The sequence below is a fragment of the Hypomesus nipponensis genome, chromosome 10 (assembly GCF_054491055.1).
Source record: "Hypomesus nipponensis isolate SF chromosome 10, ASM5449105v1, whole genome shotgun sequence".
NCBI lineage: Eukaryota > Metazoa > Chordata > Actinopteri > Osmeriformes > Osmeridae > Hypomesus > Hypomesus nipponensis.
Genome location: NC_140370.1, coordinates 1,251,756 through 1,276,751, shown reverse-complemented (window position 1 = coordinate 1,276,751; position 24,996 = coordinate 1,251,756). Strand labels below are relative to the sequence as shown.

At 40.6% G+C, this 24,996-nt stretch overlaps 1 protein-coding gene and 1 pseudogene across 1 annotated transcript in view; both read left to right on the top strand.

The window, feature by feature from the left end:
* The window catches only part of clcn2a (chloride channel, voltage-sensitive 2a), a 223,899-nt gene extending 200,093 nt beyond the window's left edge, over positions 1 to 23,806 (top strand). Inside the window, exons 21-24 of the mRNA XM_084707792.1 lie at positions 7,608 to 7,646; positions 11,438 to 11,542; positions 12,152 to 12,238; positions 22,459 to 23,806. Coding sequence (XP_084563918.1) covers positions 7,608 to 7,646; positions 11,438 to 11,542; positions 12,152 to 12,238; positions 22,459 to 22,986 — 759 coding nt within the window. The 3' untranslated portion in view covers positions 22,987 to 23,806. The remainder of the gene's footprint in view (positions 1 to 7,607; positions 7,647 to 11,437; positions 11,543 to 12,151; positions 12,239 to 22,458) is intronic.
* On the top strand, positions 13,198 to 16,265 carry LOC146270791 (uncharacterized; annotated as a pseudogene).
* Positions 23,807 to 24,996: the final 1,190 nt, after the last annotated feature.

Sequence of the window (24,996 nt, the reverse complement as noted above, 5' to 3'; positions counted from 1 at the left end):
TTACTCTTGGCCTGTACTGTCAATGTGTCAGGATTTGGAGACCTTTTTACTATTGCATACAAAGTAGGAAATGCAATGACACCAAGGTCCTCAAGGGCCTATGCTGATATTCAAGGAATGAGTGGGGGCTTGGTCAGCCCACACAGTCCTGATATGTTGCGTGTGTGTCTTGCCAAGCCCGCGCGTGTCAAGGGAAGAATGAGTGTGTGAGAATTTGGAGCATGAGCGGGGAGGAGCAGGGGACACATTTCATTGTAAATTTCCCTAGAAATTTGCCAAGCATGCATGTTTCAAAGATTCACCAAAAATCGACCTTACATCTTAGAGTCAACTTTTTCTCAGATTTGTGTACTAAACATTCTCAAGAGTCTTCATATGAACTTGTTTGACTGGCTTACGTGTAAAGCATTGCAAACCATTGAAAAATGTATATTCTTGACAAATTGTAACTGTATAGAAAAATCAATGCTGCAGAATTTCCAATGGGATACCAAATCTGAAATGCAATAACATCAAGATCCACAAGGGCCTTTATTTCAAGCCAAGAAGTGAAGTGCTTTTATCTTCACAAGAAGTGAAGTGCTTTGTGCTTTAGGGCGTGGCCTGTAGCAACACCTATTGGTAATGGTGGGCCATTTGTGGTGTGGTAGTTACTCTTGGCCTATACTATCAATGTTTCAGGATGTTTTTAACTTTTTACCATTGCATACAAAATCGGAAATGCAATACCAACAAGATCCACATGGGCTTTTGTTAAAGTGTTGTTGTTACTGTTGGCCTTTACTATCAATGTTTCAGGATTTGGAGAACTTTTTACCATGGCAAACAAAATCTGAAATGCAATACCATCAAGATCCACAAGGCCTTTGCAAAAGACCAAGGAATGAGTGGGGGCTTGGTAAGCCCACACTCTCCTGAAATGTTGCGTGTGCGTCTTGCCAAGCCCGCGCGTGTGTCAAGGGAAGACCTATGGGTAATAGTGGGCCATTTGTGGTGTGGTAGTTACTCTTGGTCTATACTATCAATGTTTCAGGATTTTTATAACTTTTTACCATTGTATACAAAATCGGAAAAGCAATACCAACAAGATCCACATGGGCTTTTTGTTAAAGTGTTTCTTTGCCTATACTATCTATGTTTCAGGATTTTGAGACCTTTTTACCATTGCATACAAAATCGAAAATGCAATACCATCAAGATCCACATGGGCCTTTTTTTCAAGCCAATAAGTGAAGGGAGGGGGCTTGGTAAGCCTATCCATTCCAGAAAGCCTTGTATCTTTGTGCTTTTGGGCGTGGCCTGTAGCGCCACCTATGGGTAATGGTGGGCCATTTGTGGTGTGGTAGTTACTCTTGGTCTATACTATCAATGTTTCAGGATTTTTATAACTTTTTACCATTGCATACAAAATCGGAAATGCAATACCAACAAGATCCACATGGGCTTTTGTTAAAGTGTTTCTCGGCCTACACTATCAATGTTTCAGGATTTGAGATCTTTTTACCATTGCATACACAATCGGAAATGCAATACCATCAAAAGCCACATGGGCCTTTGCTAAAGACCAAGGAATGAGTGGGGGCTTGGTCAGCCCACACTCTCCTGAAATGTTGCGTGAGCGGAAAATCTATATAACCGGAAATTAACGCCATGGTGTGCGTTGAACTCGGCTTGATCCAGGGAATCCAATGGTACCTCATTTTTGAAAATTAGTCATACGGTTCAAAAGTTGCGTGCGTAAACACAAGTCCAACTTTGACCCATTGGTGGCGCTAGAGTGGTCTAATGGGAGACATGAAACTTGGTGTAGGTATAGAAGAAACTGTCCTTAATGAGTGTGCCAAATTTCACAAAAAGTTGTCGATGGGGTCTAGGGGCTGCCATTGACTCCCATGGTACAAGAATTACAAATAATAAAACCACCAATAACAATAGGTTTCCTCCTTACGGAGGAATCCTAATAATACCACCAATAACAATGGGGTTCCCTCCTACCGGAGGAACCCTAATAATACCACCAATAACAAAAGGGTTCCCTCCGACCGGAGGAACCCTAATAATACTACCAATTACAATAGGTGCCTCGCAGCTTCGCCTCTTGGCCCCTAATAACAATAGGTTTCCTCCTGAAGGAGGAATCCTAACAATGACAATAGGTTTCCTCCTTACGGAGGAATCCTAACTAACAATTACAATAGGTGCCTTGCAGCTCTACTTGGCCCCTAATAACTAGAGAGGGTACAATATCTGGTGAAATTGTAGGGTGTGCTTGCTTGCTTCAGTTGCAGGTGGGTCCGTTTTCCCTTCTAGTGATATTTCAAGCATTTAGCCTACTCATATCGCATAATTCATTAAGAACACCCTTTGAAACAAGGAACCCCCTTTGAAACAAGCTACTGTAACGGTGCGTTCACACTGCAGCGGGGCGGGCAGAGCGGGGTGTTGTCTTCCAATTCATTTTCAATGAAACCAAGCGTTGACGCTCGCGTAAGGCATTGTGGGAAGGCGAGCGGGGCGTAGAAAGTTGGATTTTCTCAACTCTATGTAAATGCGGAGCGTGAAAAAACGCTGGCGTTGGCCAATCAGGTTGGTTTCTTGTAACGTAGCAACTGTTGGTAATGGTAAACATTTCTTGGTTTAACAATTTCAAGATGGAAGAGCAAATCATCGTATGTGTCTTCATACCCAGTATTGTATGATACGTCTATAATCGATTACAGAGACTTAAACAAAACAAAAATGATGCCTGGCACAGGGTTGCTGAGGTTGTCGGCGTCTATGGTGTGTATTTTGTACTTTAATTCAGTTTTGTCGCATTACGTAACTTTCTTCTGTGCTAGCTGCATAGTCTAGCTAGCCTCTAGCTTCTAGCAAGACAAACATTTTGACACAGGCGTTGTCTATGTAATCCAAATATTGACCGAGCTTTAGGGGGGCAAAAATAATAAATATGTGAGATTACAATGGTTTGTGCTGGCCAAAGGCTAGCACACCCCAATAATAATAATAATAATACCAATTACAATAGGTGCTTTGCTGCTTGGCCCCTAATAATAATACTAACAATAACAATAGGTGCTTCGCAGCTTCGCTGCTTGGCCCCTAATAATGGGTGTATTAAACAAAAGCTTCTGAAGGCAAGACTAATATTATTTAAATATATAATTTCCTATTGTGGTTAACAGTTAAAGTATTAATCTTTGTCTTTGCTCCAGATAGACATGTCAACAGTCTATGCTTGCGCTTAACATAATATATTTGCCATCATGACATGAGCGTTTTTACGAAAAATCGAATCTGTTTTAAAATAATGGGAATAAACTATATTAACAACATTTCATGTATGTGTGACAACCATTTTCTAAACTTGCTACAACAGGGCAGGCAACTCAAGCCATTTCTCCCTGTGCTCATGCAATAGACCAATTATCACCCGATGTCACACAACAGTCAAGCAGGCTCAACTGCGCATGTCGGTTGCAAAATACAAACTTCTCCCCGGTCTATTACACTTGGAGTGTCGATCAGGTCGTCATATCTCTGGCCACTGGATTGCAGGGCTTCATATTAACTTTTTGAGGCTCTTGGCCTTTGGACAAATACATTTACATTTCACTTGTCTATGCACACAAGTCACTTGACCCCAATAGCCCCTTAAATAGCCTGACCAAGTGATCGGGCAAAACTAGCCTGGCTGACGGAGGTCGCTTTCTCAGGCAAATGACGAATGAAACAGGCTTGGTTAAATAAATCCACAATGCTGGCTATCTTCATCAGGCTCGTATCTACATTAGGCAGTCCTCCCTGACGTTTCTGGTGTAGTATGGAGTGAAATACAACATTGTGCACACTGCTAGTGAGCGAGTCTGACTGAGGCTAACACCAAAACAGTGTAACGGGGATGCAGTCTCACTCAGATTGCCAGTTTAAACAAATCAGAAAAATAATCGGACCAGCTGGCTGAAAGCAGAATTCCCATATCTATTGAAAGCTGCCTTGCTCAACTTTTTAGATGTAGAATTGATTGTTAAACTGTAAAATTATGAACTTTGTGACATGACGTGAAGACATGGTTGCCTCGACTATGCAGTCTGTACCAGGCGACATTCCCACTCAAATTTCAAGACTTTCGTGACCCGAATCAAAATTCTGATGCGACAGATCAATGGGTAATCGCTCTCTCTTAAAGGCTGTCCTCCCTGACCTCTTTTTAAATCTAACTATTTGTATTATCCGTGTGGTCCTTTTGCCATTTAAAATGCTATCCTTTCCCGGTTTTCTGCAACCACATTGTACGCGCATCCCGAATGTTAACAAACAAATAATTGGTCTATATAAGTATATGGCTCATTCAGCTCAATGTAAATCAGCAATGTGAACTTTTGTGCTTGTGCCCTGTTAGTATCCGCGAGCAAATTTGCAGGCAACTTTTATTGACCGAGGCAAATAAATGGGGTGCTAATTTTCCCATTTCGGATTGGTTTCAAACTTAGCAAAAATCCGAAAAAAAATTCTATGAAAAAGCTAGTAGTATTAGCCAGGTTCGAGAATCGAACAAAAATTATTGGGGGAGATAGTTTTGTAAATGTTGACTGGAGTTAATAGAATAAAAACGATCGGAAGAGTCGGAAGTCAAACATGAAATGCAATACCACCTACATCCACGTTGCTTCAAGCTGAGAGGCGAGGGGTGGGGGCTTGGGCGAGGGGTGGGGGCTTGACAGGGATTTTCTAGGCTACGGTATAGACAAACATCAGCCATGCCCGTCTAGTCAATGTTAGCTAGACTCTAGCTCATATGCTTTTTATTAACTCTGATTTGCAAGGAATGCTAGATAGCGAAAACATCTAGACTGTAGGCATGTAAACTAGCTAGTTTAGCTTTTTGACGCAAGAGCATAGGTAGAATGTGTGATGATTTAGCCTAGTTTATTGGCAATGGGGCTAACGTTATTTCATGTTCCTGACTGTGTTTCATTCAAATAAACAACCCGTGTTGTCATCAGTGTTGGTTAACGTTACTTTTTAAAGTAACTAATTACAGTTACTAGTTACATTCCTTGTAAAGTAACTAGTTGCGTTACTTAGTTACTTGCTTGTAGAGTAAGGCGTTAAGTTACTTTTGTTTACATTAAGAAAAGTATTTTATATCTAACACAATTTACTTTGGTCACACTTATGCCCAGAAGGCACATTTAATGGGTTGACCTCAGCAATAGCACATATTGTACTGAATATTCAGTGTCACTCGCATATAACATGATCAATCCTTATTATACAGCAAGACGGATTAAGGTAATAATCCACTATAATGAAAAGCAATATTTGTATGAAGCTCTTCAATCAAGAAACTCTTTAATCAATAAATAATGTTGTAACATTTCAGGCAGAAGTCTAGTAGTTAGCTAGCTCTACAAGGGATAAGTTTGAATCTAGGAGCAAAACGAAGCTAAGCTATAGCTAGGTATATGGTAGCAAAATGTACACTTATGTTCACTTATGTACTGAACCAGACTATTTTACTCACTGTAATATAATCAATATAATCTTAAACCGAAACCACTGAACGATACAGCAACACATCACAAAAGCTTGAGTTCAATACATTATTTAATGTGACATTACGTAGGCCTGTACATGCAAGTCTTAAATAACTATTTAGCTAGTCGGCTCCATGACGCCGGGTAAATTGGGCTCGTGAGATTGCGCACCAAAAGAACGAAGGGGAACCCACCTGTCTAGCAGATTAAGACGTTTTCGTAGGTACCTAGCGAAAAGTTGCCTCAACATTCCTAGATTTTTAGCTACATGCTGAGTGCTCTCGACCAAAAGACTAAATTAAGCAACGCGTTACTTGTTTGAACAAGGAACTAGTAACAGATTCATTCAATCAAATAAGTGTTAAGTTACTCGTTACCTAAAAAAAGTAGTCTGACTACTGTAACACATTACATTGTAATGCGTTACACCCAACACTGGTTGTCATGTAAATCTACAATTCAAGATGCATGTTTGTCCAGATCCATTTTCAGCAAGATAGCTAGAGCTAACTGAAGCTGAGTTGAATCACAATAGTTTGTTTGCTAAGCTGTAGTGCTAACGTTGCCCACTTCAAGCAATCCTGTTTGCTTCGATAACAGAAGTGGAAACAACTAACATTATCGCAGGGCTGCCAACTCTCACGCTTTGGCTGTGAGACACATGCATTTCAACCATTTCACACGCCCTCACGCCACACCTTGTATATCTCATGCTGAAAAGGCAACGCCAACCAAGTAGCCTTGTTAACATTGTAATCAGGGCCGGGGTGGGTAATCGGGAGAGTCCCCGGTGGACCGCTTCACTTCTGGTCCCGTCGAAGATTTTTTGTTGTTGACATTTGTCGCGTTAGTATTATCTTCTCTTAAAATAGGCTACACACGTTACACATTCTGACTCAGAACCCAGCCTCTGCATGGGTTGTAACATGTGAGGGAGTTCTCCCCTCCCATATAGAGTTGGTTGGGTCCATAGCCCGTCTTTTCCAAAAAGTTTTCTCAGATAGGCCACGGATAGCTGGGCCGGGGGGCCCTACCGTAACAATACACGTCAGCGAGGATGGATGGGAGCAGGGCCGGAGTGATGGCATCACTAGACAAGGTTTTTTGATAAACATCTATTAATATTTTACATGAAGTTTAATTAAACTATTTTACGCTCAAATAATTGCAAAAAAATTGCTTGGGCGCTATGCGCACTCGCCTTACGTGTGTTAAGTACTTATCTTGCATCACATCAAACCCATACGTCCTGGGTTTGGGCTAAGCCCATAATTTTTACAAAGTCTGGCCCTGTGCCTGATTAACACTCGGATCGTTAGCAGTCTCAAAAAATGTTTCAATATAACAAATAATACAATCCCTTTCTGTAATCATGATACCCCCCAGAAAAGTTAACTGGAGGGGGGGGGGGGGGCAAATCTCACTCCAAGGTTTTTGCAAAAGTTGGCAGCCCTGCAATCATTTGAAATTATATCTAGTCAATCTGTTGAAAACAGTGTTGTGTAGACACAATACATTTATTTGTACGTTTTTATTTCAAATCTCCGCCTTCGTTGTTTTAGTGCTGTGGCCGTGTTGCGTCTTTGCTCTGCAGCTTCCCTCGTTGTAAACCAACCAATCAGCGCTCAGCTCACTGGATGTATAAGGGGGCATAGAACAGCACCCGGGGAATTTTCAGCTCGAACAATGTTACATACCATATTCAGAGACCTTTAGGAACAGTGTGAAATACCCCCTAAAAACAGTCAGTAACCCCTTTGAGTGTCTCATTCTGTCAGATAGTGATCAAATAGTAGATCTATATTGATCCAGTAGTCTAATTTCGTTTATGATTATCTTTTGGGTGGAAATCAAGTGAATGTTGTTTGAAGAACATTGGTTTTTGGTTGGTGAATATTTTCTTTTAAGTTAATGACTTGCAGACCTACATGAAAATGTATTTGACACACTTTGGATTCTGGATAATTCTGAATGTGTATGTGAAACCCAGTGTTGGTGTGTGAACATTTGTTTGTGTGGTTTATCCAGGTGTGTTTGTGTACCAACGTAGTCTTTGTCTGTTTTTAGGACCCACCTGAAGTTGAAGATGACATGACCACGACTGAGGTGAGACTTAACCCCTACCAGGTGCATTGTCAGTCAATGTTAGGAATACTGTGTTGTAATGTGTAATGTGTTGCTGGGTCCCGGTCAGGCATAAGAAGTCCAGTTTCAACAGGCATCTAAATCCATAAGCAGTTGCTGTTCGTTTTTAAGTTGAAGTAGTTATGTACTTACACACTATTTTCTACAAACCATTCTGGTCAAGAACTGTAGCTGCTTGTACCTGTATCTGCAACTCCCAAAGGTCTCCATTCTAATAGCAGGAGTTCATATTTGTGCACAGTAACAAGTATGTGCAAGGTGCTATATACTGTATATTCATATGTGTGCTCCCCATAGCAGTGATATAACCATATGCCATGGCCTGTCGTTAGCCATTGCTTGAATATACTATATGAGTATAGTCTTTTCATGTCACTGCTACTTGAACTTCAACATTTAACGTAACTTTGGAAAATAAAGTGTTGGGTTCTTGTGGGTCCGTGTACCTTGTGGCCATTGGTTGTGTTGACAAACGCGAAATAGGGCCGTAATATCGTTTTGTCATTTTAGTGACTCAAACACACATTTAAGTATTACGGCTTGTTTTTGGTTGTTTCGTTTTTGGGGGGGAATAATGAAATAACCATATAACACAAATGGTATAACGAGCCATTAATCGTTATTATTCCATATCCTTTATGCTAATATCTGCAATAGATGAAAAATAGGCTCGTAACATCGATTTGTCCATTTCGGATGTCAGAACCAGATGATGGGGAAATGCGTGGATTCCGTTGTTTTGTTTCATTTTGGAATTACAGAATAACCATATAACACAAACGGTATAACGAGCCATTTACCCTTTTGTTTAATTATTCCATATCCTTAATGATGGTATCTGTAAAAAATTAAAAAATAGCCTCGTAATATCGTTTTGTCCATTTTGGATGTCAGAACCAGATTATGGGGAAAGGCTTGGTTTCCGTTGTTTTATTTCATTTTTGAATTACGGAATATCCATATAACACAAATGGTATAACGAGCCATTTACTCATTTGTTTGATCGGCCGTATTATGCATACAGGCACAAGTGAAAGAGAGAGGGGGAGAGACGTGTAATGATGTGGGGTGTTATTACTATTGAACACCAGAGGGCAGCAACAACTAGCTTTTTAAAACATTTTCTTGTGATCGGTAGGCCTACGATCTTGACGAATTACCAGCAGGTTCTTTAGTAGAAGACACACACACCAAACTGGAGGCACATGTTGACCGAGTTTGCTAGTTGCTACTTAGTTAATAAATCTTTGATGAACCCAAGTTTCTTTAATATATATTAGAAACATTACAAGACGGGGCTCCAGTGTCCAAAAATTATTTTGGCCTACTACAATTGTAAATATCCTATGACTTCTGCTCCAATTGGGCCTTGATGCAATGCTATCTCATATTGTCTGCTTTTTCTGCAACATTTTTGGGGACTAACCAGGGACCAAACGAGTTCCTCTATTCTGCCCTACTATATGTGTTTTTCCAACACCAGTTGCAATGAACCCTGGGTTATAGCCCTTCACCATTGTATGGTGTCATTCATTCTTGACAGGTCACAGGCATCAAGTCAAAGTGAATAGTAACTGGTCCAGCTCCATATCCAAGCCCATGGTATCAGTGGAGGAATACAGTCATCACACTTGTCAAATCCTCCCCACACAAGTCCAATGACTTTAATAACTTGTGTGTAGGCCCATACTAAAGCAGTTTGCAGACATATAACACAGATGAGACTGAGGAGAGTGAATTAGATATAATGGTAATGGGAGGGTGTTGCACATTTCTGCTTCTCTTTTTCTCCACTCACTTTACCCTCTCACGCTTTCCAATTGTTTAAGTCTCTATACTCTATTCTCTCTGTATCCTGCATAAAAGATGACTGTGTACTGTATATCAAACCAATCCGGCATATAAATCCATATCTCCAAACTCAGATCCTATCACCCTTCCCCAGACCACTGCTGTTTTCAACTAACTTATATACTACAGCAGCATAATACAATCCCTGAAATTCAGTTATGGCTTTTGATTTTGGAGTGCCTCCCCAAGATTTCAGTGGCCCCATCTGGCCACTCCTATAAAACATTTCTGGGGGTGCCACTGCTTTTGCCTGTTAATGTTTACACTGCAATGGAGAAAACGAAATGACAACAATAATGTTTAATGTAACTGGCCCCTCTAACAGCACCACTGGCCCCAATGTAACTGCCCCCCCCTCCATGGTCTAGAACCTCCCCTAGCTACATTGCAAATCAAGACAAGAGCCTTTACATAAGGCCCAGTGGCAGACATGCTGTCTGAGGCTGTCAAATATCAGCACTCATGGAATGCCTCCTGTACAATTAAAGTAGGCCTACTTGGTTGGAACCAACTTAATATTTAAATTATGAACAAACAACAAGAAAAACTGTATGTAGACACAGCCGCCCCTCTAATTGCATTCATTCTCATTCCCTTGGCTACGGTGGTCTCAAGCTGGTATACTAAATTTAATCACAGAAGTATAGGCTAATATACGAATCGTCACAAGCAGAACAGTAATTGTCTTTCAAAGGACATTTTTGAATGGTGTGTAACAGCGTATGAATGCACTGATTTTGGCTAAAACGTGTTGTACATTGATGGAAAATATCTTTTTATGAATGAAAAGGGAAGATGTGCTCACTGATTGCCTCAATGCACTTCATTAAAACGTACAACAAAGCTGAAAGGTAATTTAGGTGGGGGGAGGGAGGCTTGGGGAGGGTTTCTTGCACAGGTGTGATTGTCTTTTTCAACTGATACCATCTGGCCCTTTTGGCCTTGTTTGAATACACACTGGAGCCCCGTCTTGTAATGTTTCTAATATATATTACAGAAACTTGGGTTCATCAAAGATGTATTAACTAAGTAGCAACTAGCAAACTCGGTTAACGTGTGCCTCCAGTTTGGTGTGTGTCTCCTACTAAAGAACCTGCTGCTGTGTCGTCAAGAGTGTAGGCCTACAGATCACAGGTCGTTGCTGTCCTCTGGTGTTCGGAAGTAATAACACCCCCAATCGTTTAGTATCTCTCCCTCTCTCTCTTTTTGACTTGTGCCAGTATGCACAATACGGCCGATCAAACAAACGAGTAAATGGCTCGTTATACCGTTTGTGTTATATGGATATTCTGTAATTCCAAAATGAAACAAAACAACGGAAACCAAGACTTTCCCCATAATATGGTTCTGACATCCAAAATGAACAAAACGATATTACGAGGCTATTTTTCATTTTTTTTGCAGATACCAGCATAAAGGATATGGAATAATCAAACAGACGAGTAAATGGCTCGTTATACCATTTGTGTTAAATGGTTATTCAGTTATTCCAAAATAAAACAAAACAACGGAATCCACGCATTTCCCCATCATCTGGTTCTGACATCAAAAATGGACAAATCGATATTACGAGCCTATTTTTCATCTTTTGCAGATATTGGCATAAAGGATATGGAATAATCTAAACAACGATTAATGGCTCGTTACACCATTTGTGTTATATGGTTATTTCATTATTCAAAAACCCCCCGAAATAACCAAAAACAAGCTGTAATACTTAAATATGTGTTTGAGTTACTAAAATGACAAAACGATATTACGGCCCTATTTCGCGTTTGTCAACAAAGGTTACAAAATAGAAAAACCAATGGACACAAGGTACACGGACCCTGGTGGATGCAGTACACAGACTGGGTGTGGACCTCTTCCATGTGAATGGACCGTTACACTTACTCACACAGATCGCAGAGTGGGAGGAGCAACAGCTAGATGAGCCAGTTGATTTCAAAAACTGTAAGATTGACCCTGCCCCTTTTCAGCTGGTGGAGAGGACGTCTCTCCATAAGGTGAGTTGTTGTGCGTGTGTGTCTGTGTGAACAACTGTGTACACATCTCTCTACCAGTGTCTGGTAAAGGGACAGTTTACCCCAAAATCTGAATACATAGTTTTTCTCTTACCTAGAGTGCTATTTATCAATCTAGACTGTTTTGGTGCGCTATTTTTGCCCAGTATTGGAGATATCAGTCAAAGAGACGTCTGCCTTTTTTAATTGAGCTAGTTGGCCCTAGACTTTGTGGTGCTCAAAGACTCCCCGAAAAAATATGTGAAAAACATTTTTTCCGTGTACTGTCCATTTAACCTGTCACATGATGGATGACATCAATCAATCAATATATTGCTATTGCTTTATGGTATTGTCCTATTTAGAAAGGAGTTGTTCTGTCCCTTTCAAGCTTGATAATTGATATATCCCGCATTATCTCACCCCACTTTCTTTTATCAAATCAAATCAAATCAAATTTATTTGTATAGCCCTTTTTACACGCAAGCATGTCACAGAGGGCTTCACATACGCCCATAGAACTGCCCCTCAACCAACTTTGATTTGTGCTCCTCATTCTATCCTCAACTCTCGAATACTCTCAATCTGTTTATTCCTTTGCTTTCTTCCTAGACTCACACCATCTTCTCTCTCCTGGGTCTGGACCATGCCTATGTAACCAGTACCGGACGCCTTGTGGGAGTGGTTTCCCTTAAAGAGGTGTGGGCTCAACACTCACATTTACACACACACACACACACACAGACCCACCCAGGGAATACATATTACTGTGTACAATATATGCATTTAGGGTACACAACACGCTTAACAGCTTTGCAGGAAGAGGAAGTGTATGTCTTTCCTCTTGATATATTAGTTTCATAAATGTAATTTAGAACTATTGCTGGGCCGACAGTACACTACATATCTGAACGTCTTTGTTAGAAATATTAATCTATCAAGCACTGCACAGTCAGTCGGTAAACAAGTTTAAGATTAAGCTTTATTGCTTGCGGCCGGCCCACAAGGAGACAAATACATCACATGCCATTGTGCTACAAAGTTTGCCTGCTAGCATGTTGTGCTAGCTACCTATTTAAGCAGCCCCACTTTTTACAGTCATTGGCATGCAAATGTCCCATGGCTCTTCTTCATTGGCTCCTTGCAAAGACCTGGCGCGCGCGGTAGACCTCTCTCTACACACAAGGAATGCTGAACACAGAATCATTATTATACAAGATAAGCGTTACATCTTCAATTTTTCCAACATATCCCTCCTGTTTATCCTGAATAAAATGTGTTATTCCAAAACCACGCCAACACACACAGGGTGTCTGCGGGGTTTTAAAAAGTATTAAAAGGTGATCAATCAAAATTGACAAATTTAATGCCATTAAAAGTGTTACATTTGGTTTTAGTGTTTTTTTTTTTTTTTTATAGGTATTTTTTTTTTTGACTATCAAGTGTCCTATTCTAATTGAAATTATTTCTGCTAAAGTTCGCTGTAGTTTGTTTCTGCGAGTTTTAGCTAACCATGGCACATAATCAAAGATCTTTCGTTTCAACTTTGTATGTTTGATGGTGACGTCATAATCAGTGGTCGTTCAACATCTCAAACGCTTTGCTTAAACATAACTGGCTCGCTTACGTTTTTGAAAATCTTTAACGTCTAGACAACTATGGGGAAATGCAAATTTTCTGACAGCTGGGTGCAAAACCCAGAGTTTAAGGAATGGCTCAGGCCGGTAGTAGGTGATGACCTACAGGCTTATTGTTCGGTTTGCAAAAAATCCATCAATGTGAACTGGATGGGAGCGAATGCACTTCGGTCGCATATGGAGTCCACGAAGCATAAAAATGGAATGCGCGGTCGGCGACAGCAGTTAACTCTACCACTCTTAACTTTCTGTGCTGCTGCACCTCCAAAAACTAGTGCTACGGTACACACCAACGCAATGGCTACAGCAACTACTTCTAACCTCCAGGTGACTTTGGGCTCCACACCAACACTTCGTGCAGAGACTCTGTGGTGTTTAAAAACTGCAGTTAAGCACCACTCCTTCAATTCCAACAAAGGCATTTCAAAGCTTTTTAGAGATATGTTTCTCGACTCTGACATCGCCAAATCATTCACGTGTGGGAAAGATAAAACCGGCTACATAATCAGATTTGGGCTAGCCCCATACTTCAAAAAACAGCTTGTTGATGGCATCAACAATGCTGGGCCATTTGTATTAATGTTTGATGAGAGCCTCAATCAGGCTTCAAAGAAAAAACAGCTTGATATCCATGTTCGATACTGGTAGGATGGCTTTGTCCAATCCAGATACTTTGGATCTCAGTTTTTGGGACATGGAAGGGCCGAGGATTTGTTGCATCACATCAAGGTAAGTTAATATATATTAATATATATATATATTTTTTTTTTGCTATATAGGCCTACTTAGGCGGCATCCTGTGGTCATTCATTTGAAGAGTTATTTATTCACAAAGATTTTATGTATTATAGAAAAATGTTGGCAAATGTATTGTTGGCTACACAAAAGGATTAAATTGGCCAAAGGCCTGCAGTTACTTGAATGGAAGCTGAGTAGGCCTACCTGCATTTATGAACCTGTGGGGTATAGCTCCAAGGTACAAGAAAGTCAAACATATTTTTAGTATTTTGTTAAGTTCAGTAACCTATCACAGTTATAAAAATGTAATATTTGGCTCAAGGTTTGCTGGTGGAAAAAAAATAATAATTTCATTGCTAAAATACCAACTAATAATTGAAATCAAATGTGTGTGCAGTATGCTTCTCCTTACCCCCAAGTGCCAAGCCTTGTGAATGTTGAGATCTATTTTACTGTATCTGACTGATAACTTCTAACAAATTGTCTCCTGTGTCAATTCACAGGAATGTGTTACACAACTGGGTATGAGGGAACTACTATCAGTTGCCATGGATGGCCTCAATGTGAATTTTAAGTTCGTGGATCTTCTCCAGAAAGAGCATGCAGAGCTCTACGGAGGTGCTCAAGTTGTCACTGTTGGAAGCTGTGGACTTCCCACCGTCCACAATCCTTTAAAAGGCAGGCTTCACTATGTGGCAGTTGGAAAAACGTCTGCGAGCCATGCACTTCCTCTTTCATAATGTTCCTGCCAGGAGAGAAGACTTCACAAGCCTGACAGGGTCATCCTGCTCTCCCTTACCATTTTGTGGCCATAGATGGGTCGAAAACATTCCTGTGGCAGAGAGAGCAGTTGAAGTTTGGCCAGTGCTTAAGATGTATGTGGATGCTGCAGAGAAAAAGAGGGTTCCAGTCCCCTGCACAACCTCATATGACACCATAGTAGCAGCACGAAAGGATCCATTAATTATTGTAAAACTCCAGTTCTTTCTCGCAATTGCAAGGACATTCAACCCCTTCTTGACCAAGTTCCAAACTGATGAGCAAGTGTTGCCCTTCTTGGCCAAAGATTTGACTGAGTTGCTGATGGTAATGATCACTGTAAATGTTTTATATAATTGATTGCATTTGATGAATCTGTATGTAAATAGCTTGATTTCTGACTGCTTGTTTTGCCATTTTAAGAGTTTACTGAGGCGGTTTGTTCAACGAGAGCTCCTCCAGGACCTCAGACATCAAAATAGATCTAACAGATGAAAGGGACTTGGTCTCTCCTAAGAGTGTAGACATAGGCCTGGGAGCTGAATCTGCCATCAAGGTAATTTTGATATATCCTACTACTATAAAAAAAAAATCAGAGATGCACATGTATTTTGGGTTGCCTGCACAATGAAACAGGATGTATGTTGTAAAATTCACTTTTGACACTTAGAAGTACTGCTATTACTATTTTAAGGCTGCTACTACAACTACTTCTAAAAATAATAATAATAAGAAGAAAAAGAAATACAGATTAAAAAAATTAAACAGATTCTTTTCCAAAGCATTTGCAATGAACATTCATTAATGTTCCTCATTTGTTAGGAACTACAGGGCAAATTAGGATGCAAGTTTGGGTGAGCTTTCTGTGCTCAACTTCAGGAAAGAATGTTTGCAGGGCCTGGTTAAGGTGGTTGTGAAGCTACAATGTTGCAGGTGATGTGATCATCCAGCAGTTCACGTCATTGCTGTCCCATGAGGGCAGAGATGAACGCTTCCGCTCTTTTCAACCTTTAAAGCAGCGTGTGGATGTGTTTCTACACTCAACGCTCAGCAACTCATACACGGACCTTTTAAGGTTCTGCCAGAGCCTTTTACTTCTGTCGCATGGACAAGCCACTGTGGAGAGGGGCTTCTCCATAAACAAAGAGGTGGAAACGTGTAACCTTCTAGATGAATCCTTGGAGGCACTGAGGTTAATATGTGACAATGTCAGTAGCTGTGGTGGTGTCTTCAAGGTGCCTTTAACCAAGGACCTGCTGGCCTCTGTGGCCTCAGCAAAGTCCCAGTACAGGCTATACCTTGAGCAAGACTGCAAAAAGAGGGAGAGTGCTGCTCAGACACTGAAGGCTGCAGTGGAAGAACTAGTGGAGCTCAGACAGCAACGCAGAGTCCTGGATGATGTCTGTACCATCCTTGAAAATGATGCCAATAAATTGGCTGAGGAGGCAGAGGGGATGGCTGGGTCAAAAAGGGCCCAGCTAATCACCAAATCCAACACACTGAGAAGGAGATACAAAGAGAAAAAAGAGGAACAGGTCAAACTGGACAAAACTATTGAGGGAAAGGCCATTCAATTAAGACAGTTGCCATAAGAATATTTTCTGACTGCTTGTTTTGTTATTTAAGGAGTTTATTGTTTTGTTTTATTTCTACTCACGAAATGAAATAAATGTGTGCAATATGTGGTCAACATCAGCGAGTCTCTAAATCTATTCTGTTGTGTATAGTGTTATATATGTAAAAATCTGCGTGAACGTGAGAAAGGTCGCCAATTAACACTTTGCAAACTCAGTGTTGTGATGGTATAAAAAAAAAAATCAGAAGGTAGTAAAAAAGGTATTAAAAGGTATTGAATTTAACTTAAGGATTGCTGTATATACCCTGCACACAGTCAATACAATCATAAATACATCAAATCAAAATAACTAATAAAAAAAGTGTAATATCCAATAAGACTATACAGCTTTATAGTCTAGTAGTGTGAATGCTTGGGTATGACGGAAGCCCATGGTATTGGGTAAAACCCGCCATCACGCAGCAGAATGGTCATTTGACGTCTGATGCATCCACCGGCAGACCTGGATCTCAGATCTCCTTAACCACACAAAATCAAATTGAAACAAAGATTGCAACAAAGAAATTAATACAGCAATGTTTAGGATATAAGAACATGCCTACTTGTTGTCAACATGGTCATCTCTAAAACCATCAAACATTCAATAAACTGTCAGTCAGGTTATTCTAAGACAGTACAGTGATAGTTGAACCCAGGCCCTGATATAAAAGCTCCTCTCCAAGTCAGACGATAAGCATTTCTCTCTTCCAGGTCAGGGAGTTATAAACCTAATTTAACCAAACAACAACCCGTTTAACCCTTAAGTCACCCCAGATTTTGTCACAGGATGTACTCCCTCGGTCAAACTTATCTCCATTTTATAGAAGGCAAAAGAAGCTCCCCCTCCCCCAAAGATGATCTCCTATAGAGCGGTCAGGACTTTAGATCAACAGACATTTCTCTCCAGCCTGCTGTTAACTCTTTTACAACCTCTGCATGATAAGACATCACTTTGGCACAAATCCTGAAATCTCCTTGCATGTTCTCAATTTCTGTTTCTTTTCAAATTAATTATACTTTCTGTAGTACAACCAAGTTTATCAAAAACAAAGCATTAAGCCTTAATGCAACCAGTGCCGCCGCTCCCATAACGCGCACTACGCGCTGTGCGTAGGGCACCAAGTCCTGAGGGGGCACCAAAAAATTGCCAACTGAAAAATCATCATAGTTATTATAATTATAATGCCGACATTATTTCAGTAGGCCTATATAAATATTACGCACCTTTTAGGCATGTATATCACAAAACAGGCAAAACAAGAGATATATTTAATTGCTCAAAAAACATTACGATGGTGCCCCCCCACCCCACAAAAAAACTAATACACACTCAACTTTTCAAGCTCGCCGTGGGTGCCCTTTCCTATCTCAGTGGCCTGACGAACTTTGACAGTAGCCTAGGTAAACTTTTCGAAAATGGCCTCAAAAAGCAACAGGAGTCAAGGGCAGAAAAAGAAATAAACTGCGGGATGATGCCCGTGCATCACTTTCAGGTAAGTCCATGTTTAATTATTGTTAAACACGGGAAATGTGCTGCTAACTTATAGTTAGCCTATGCATACACCTCGAACTAGCTGACGTTATTGCTAACTTTAGCACACTCAAATATGTTAGGTGCAAACTAAATTTAGATTTTACTGTTAAACATTATCTATACATTTGAAATAACTGACTGCCAGCTAGATGTTACTTTACTGTACATTCTATGATGCTTTTATTTACATTTACATTTATTCATTTAGCAGACGCTTTTATCCAAAGCGACTTCCAAGAGAGAGCTTTACAAAAGAGCATAGGTCACTGATCATAACAACGAGATAGTCCCAAACATTGCAAGTAGCCAAAACATGAAGCATACATTGTGAAAAGCTAAACAAGTGCCAAAAGGGGAGACCCATAAGAGCATGCAGTTATACAAGTTACAAATTAAAACAACATGAACCACAAAAGTGCAGGACTGTACCTGTAGAAGAACAATCAACAGTAAAATATTTCACAGCGAGTACAAGCCATCACTTTGTTATATCTAACCTAAAAGAGCAACGAGTCACTCAATAAGAGTCATTGTGATCCTGGAGGAAACTAACAAGTCCAGCCAAGCATTCTTAAGTGCCGTTGTACTCCCGGAACAAGCGCGTCTTGAGCCTTTTATTGAAGGTGGGGAGACAGTCAGTGTCCCTGATGGAGGTGGGGAGCTGGTTCCACCATTGGGGGGCCAGGCAGGAGATTTTATATTCGATTGATCAAATAGTTTTTAAATTAGTAATAAAGGTGGAGAGCTCCTTGGCTTCATGCTTTCAGTTTTAAATGTCATCAAACAAAGTGCACACTTGACTCACGTGTACCATGCCGTACCATTTCCTCTGACACAAGCCAGAATGACCCCGTTCACCTCGGGTCATTTTCCAGGACTTAGCGTGTCTAATCCGTCACCACAATCCTCTCAAATCCGTCTCCTTAGGTCTGTACCTGTCACTAGATTGAGACAGCATCTCTCTCCTGTCTGCGAATTTCAGAAGAAGTAGACTACACAGTAATTGGGTCTGCTTTGCCTTCGTCAAGGTCACAACCCATTGTTATCTCACATATATTATTATTTATTTATTTTCCCACCCCTAAAACTTTGTCAATATTTGGACTACATACACAACCTAGGTGTCAAAAGTTTCGTCTTGGTAGCGATTGAGTTGCTTGTATTGGGATTTACGTTCCGTTGCACGGTTTAGTAGAAATTAAGTTTTAGTGGCGAAAAATGAAGCTAACGTGAAAAAACTCGCGTTTTCTGTACTCTAAACTATGTAAACTAAACTATGTAATCAAGTTTAGGAAAGCTTTATTGCTTGCGGCTGGCCCACAAGGAGACAAAAACATCACACGCCATTGTGCTACAAAGTTTGCCTGCTAGCATGTTGTGCTAGCTAACTATTTAAGCAACCCCACTCTTTACAGTCATTGGTTAAGACAAAGGCATGCAAATTTGCAATGGCTCTTCTTCATTGGCTCCTTGCATAGATCTGGCTTGCGTGTATGCGCTCTTTGACCCCTGTAAGCTTGACCATATGATTCATCCAATACCGATAAGGCCAGACATCTTTTATGGCCTCTCCAGTAAGAGAGTGGTCAGCCCAGGTCACCTTGTTCACATATGCCTCGTGTTACCCAAAGTTCTGATTTGGGGGTAGGCCTCTCTCTACACATAAGGAATGCTGAACACAGAATCATTCTTTTACATGATAAATGTGTTACATCTTCAATTTTTCCAACAGCCTTACGGTCATTACACCTACTAACTCTCTGTAACCGCAGACACCTCTGCTTTAACTTTGCAAACAAAGTAAGACAATCGCCACGCTTCTGTTCCTGGCTGCCTCTTACCCGGGGAGAACAGCACGGCAGACAGCTGAGGAACTCACTGCAGTATTCTCTAGCCAGGGGAACTAAACGCTACACCACAAGTGCGATACCTGCACTGGCTAAACTCCTTGTCGGACTTCATAACAAAGCTGGTAGTAGTGATCAACAATAATTTAGCTTTTAACTCTGTGAAATACAAACTTTTAATTGTAGAATTATCTCCATGTCGACAACATTTTATGTGTTTTTAACATATTAGTTATAGAGTATTTAAGCAATAAGCCCCAAGAGGCCGTGGTTTACGCTGATTTTAGAACAGGTAAGGGGAGTTGTTAGGCGCGAAGCTTAGTGCCGAAAACCCCCTTACCGGTTCTAAAATCAGCGTAAACCACAGACTCGCGGGGCTTATTGCTTTTCTAAAACTGTTACTACAAATATTTGATATGGTTTCATCAATAAAAATAATTAGAAACAAAATCGTTTAATAATAAACCGTCATTCTTCCGCTAATACAAAGTATAGTTCTTACATAAATCGTTGCCACGCAACAGCCAGATGGACACCTTTGCCATCTTTTTCAATTTGAAATATTCGATGCGCAGTAATATGGAATGTTAAAGAATGTTATGAGGACAACCTGTGAGGTTATGCTGGATTTTACAACGGCATGGAACGCGATATAGCCAATCACAATCAAGGATGGGAACAACCAGTTTTAGAATGTATTGTATATGTTGATGATTGTAAATTTCGGGGCAATTCCGTTTTTACTGCGAGGCTGAAGTGTTCGTTGTAGTTTTTTTTTCTTATCAATAAATCGTTAACTACTCTATTCTGACAGATAAAGATTGTTTTCATATTAGCTGTCAGAAGTTAAATGTGAAGAGCTTGCTTTGTTCTTCAAGAACAAAATAACTTTGATCAGAGCTAGTATTATTAATAGTGGGGTCGAAACTGACATCAGTAGATTCTGCAACATAACCATGAGCACATTTACCTGTATCACACTTAGTGAACTTTCCAAAATTGTCAGCGAATCTAACTCCACAACCTCAGATATTGATCCTATACCCACAACATTTTTTAAGCGAGTGTTTGATAGTGTCTCAGGTCCGGTGCTAGAGATTATAAACACATCAAATCAAATGTATTTGTATAGCCCTTTTTACACACAAGCATGTCACAGAGGGCTTCACATACGCCCATAGAACTGCCCCTCAACCAACCTAAACCCTCAAGGAAGACAAGGAAAAACTCCCAACGGGAGAAAAAATTGAAGAAACTTTGGGAGGAGCAATTCAGAGAGGGATCCCCTCCTCCAGAGACGGTTGGTAAGAGAGAGGAGCAGAACACAAGCTAAACATAGTCATACAATGTCAATGGGTTTTGAAACACACTACAAGGGATGTGTGGAGGGGACAGAGAGGAGAACAGGGATTAGAGAATGCCAGGAGCAGCTAACAGTTGCAGTCGTAATATAATGAGATCCCCACCGGTCAAGTGTGGACTAGTGTAGCAATTTAACAAAGCTAAGAGGGTATTTGATGCAGCCCCACACACCAAGACAGCGACAGCCCCCCTTGGTTGGAACATGAAATCTGTTCCGGGGGAAACAACTCTAAAATAGGTTATATTTAGACGAATAAGGATGAAAACAACCAGTCCCCCGTTGTCTCCAACCAGTAAACTATAACAATAACAATATACAGCAACAGAACTATTACAGTAACAATATACAATAACAGGTCCACTTTATTTGTAACATCTAAATGGGCAGTGTGAACATAAGCTAAAATTACAATTTAAAAGTTACATGTGAACACACATAGGCAAACGCACACCCCAGGTTTACATAGAAAGTACACACATACTTACCTTTAACAATAATAGAATTGACTAAACAAGAACGTTTTTAATCTAGTTTTAAATGTTGAAACAGTATCGGTCTTCCCAAGAAAACCACTGAAAGACTACAGCTCATTCAAAATTCTGCAGCTAGATTATTAACCAAAACTAAAAGGAGAGAACACATTAGTCCTATCCTAGCTACTTTACACTGGCTCCCTGTTACCTTCAGAATTGACTTTAAGGTCCTTTTCCTCACATACAAAGCTCTACACAGACAAGGACCTAGCTACATTGCTAACTCCCTTATAAACTACACACCAGCTAGAACACTGCGATCATCAAATGCAGGCCTATTAGAGGTCACCAGAAGCAGTCATAAGAAGATTGGTGATTCGGTCTTTGCTAATTACGCCCCAAAACTATGGAACAAATTACCCATAAATATTAGGGAAGCAAACACGCTAGACATATTTAAAAGACAGCTTAAAACCTACCTTTTTACCTAAGCATTTAAGTAATTTTATCTCAGAAGGGTTTTACTACTTTTATTAGTTATACTATTGTTGCTATTTTAATTATTACTTTTATCACTTGTATTATTGTTTTTATTGATTTTATGTAAAGCACCTTGAGCTACAATTCTTGTATGAACTGTGCTATATAAATAAAGTCTTACTTGCTAATCATTATAAATGCCCTCAGTACAATTGATCAACATTGATGATTCGTTTCCCATGGTAACAGTTGTTCATTACAGGTCCTAAAAAAAAGATAATCGTGTTTGCACTCCATTTCTGTTTTGTCAAATGCAGTGTGGGGTTAATCACTCCCCTCTCTCACACTCACACCCACACTTTTCACTTAAATTAATTTTATCCAATGCCTACTTTCTGTCTAACTTTCTTCTCCATTTTCCATCTTCTCTCTCCCCATCACCCACCTATTCCCTCTCTTTCTCCTTCCTCCAGTTGCGTAAAGCCATTGAGGGTTCAGTAACAGTGACTGGAGTGAAAGTACGCCCCCCTCTGGCCAGTTTTCGTGACAGTGGGACCAGCACTAGTGTCTCTGAGGTGACAGAACTTCACAAGCTATGGAACCGCCACCGGGGCCTCTCGTTGCCACGGGAACCCACACCGCCTGACATGGAGAGCCAACCTGAGATTGCTTATGAAGAGTGTCCAGTCAATTTTCAGGACCAATCTGATCTGAGGTTTGAAAACACTGGTGATATAACAGACCCAACATCTGACATGGTCCTCCAGGGTAGCCCTTCCCTCACAGAGGACCAGTCAGAATTTACTTTTGAGTGCAGCGTCTCCCACACTGATGAGTCTGAACTGGCCTGTGACAATGAGCCCCCCCACCAGCTCACTGAACCTGTCCAACCAGAGCCACAAAAAGAAGCTGGAACTCCCCCTGAGAGCAAGGATCAAATGGACAAATCAGATCTCCACTGTGAGAAAATTCCCCCCCATATTGAGTATAAATTGCAATGAGATCAATAATGACAGCAAAGGGATCCATAGAAGATACATGATTGTAGATATAGTTCATATATCCTTAAAGGTCACTTTCACCTCAGACTTTTAGTCTTTATTTGTTTATCCATAATGTTGTGTACTGTGTCTCTGAGCAAAAGTGTAAGAGTGGATGTGACATCTTGCTTTGTAGGAAAAGACTGTGTTTGAGTGTGTGTGAGAAAGAGAGACACTCAGTGCATCCCCATGCATCCATCTGGTCCTGACACTTCATCTCAGTTTGGTTCCGAGAGCCTTAAACAAGAGAAGAGAAATAGTGAAGAGGGAGGTAAAAAGAGAGATAGAGCAAATAAACTAATCAGGGCAGCTGATGGCAGTCTTACCCCTGGGACACACTGGCTGCGAAGCACCCGGAAGCGTCACGATCGACTACGACTGGCGCAAGGCTGTTCACACCAGACGTTAGTGATGGGCATTCCGTCTCTTTTTTGTGAGCCGGCTCGTTTGACTCAGCTCACTGAAAAGAGCCGGCTCTTTTGGATCCCAAACGGCTCTTTAAAAAATAAATGTTTTGACTATGACTTTGATAGGTCTGAAAACAATTCAAATTTAATTATTAAATGAAATCATACTTAAAAATTGCATTGATTTGTTATGGCTCTGTCCTCCGAGTTTTGACTACTCGTCTGACTGTGTGTGTGTGAGTTGTCTCGGCCCTCCCTCATGCAGTAATTGGTTGACATTGCGTTTATGATTGACAGGAACATAATGTGAGGCTGATCACAGGAACTGAATGTGAGGCTGATCAGACAGTTGAAATGAATGTGTGTGCACCTTTAGGCCTATATAATTAATTTTTTGTTGTTCTTTGTATTTAAAATAATTGACTAATTCAATAAAAATCTTTTATTTCATTATTACATAATCATGTAATTTCTATAGGCTATATTAATCTATAAAAAATATGAGCCGGCTCCATCACTACCAGACGTGCATTTCTCTGCGCCAGTCACCAAGTCTTTCAGCTCCTCTGAGCTTTCCTTTTACACATGTAACGCTGACATGGTACATAAACATGGCTATATTTAGGAAACGTGTTATTCCAACAGCATCCCAGCATTGATCCTTCTTTACGCTGTCATTGTAAAATTGGTACTGGGGGTCATGCAACTTGCTGTGCTTTTCAACTTTGAGAATTAATTTGATGTCGTCCATCTCCTTGAATTTCGTTGTCGTCGTTATCTACCGCTTGTCCGGGGGTCGGTCGTGGGGGCAGCAACCTAAGCAGGGAGGCCCAGACTTCCCTTTCCCCGGCCACTTCCACCAGCTCTTCCTAGGGGACCCCAAGGCGTTCCCAGGCCAGCCGAGAGACATAGTCCCTCCAGCATGTCCTGGGTCTTCCCCGGGGCCTCTTCCCAGTGGGACGTGCCCAAAACACCTCACCACGGAGGCGTCTAGATTCTGATCAGATGCCCGAGCCACCTCAGCTGGCTCCTCTTGACGCGCAGCGGTTCTACTCTGAGCCTCTCCCAGATGACCGAGCTTCTCACCCTATCTCTAAGGGAGACACCCTGCGGAGAAAGCTCATTTCAGCCGCTTGTATTCGCAATCTCGTTCTTTTGGTCACTACCCATAGTTCGTGACCATAGGTGAGGGTAGGAACGTAGGAACGTAGGTGAATTTCTCTGCTGATTTTCAAAATCGACTTCAGAATCAGAAAGGGTTTTAATCGCCATAAAAGTTTACATAGCCAAGGAATTTGCTTTGGCAGGAAGGTGCATACATAAAAAACATAGGAATATTTATATATGAGATCTAACCATACTAAAGGTACATAGACTAGCAATACTTAGAATTAAAATAAAATATAAAGTTGCCATCATTTACAATTAGGGCTGTCAAGCGATTAAAATATTTAATTGCGTTATTTATTTCATTTGTAAAAATGTTACCCAAATAAAACATTAAAAGGGTGTACTTAAAAACTTCAAATAGGCCTAACTGGATGATAATGTCCATATAACAAGT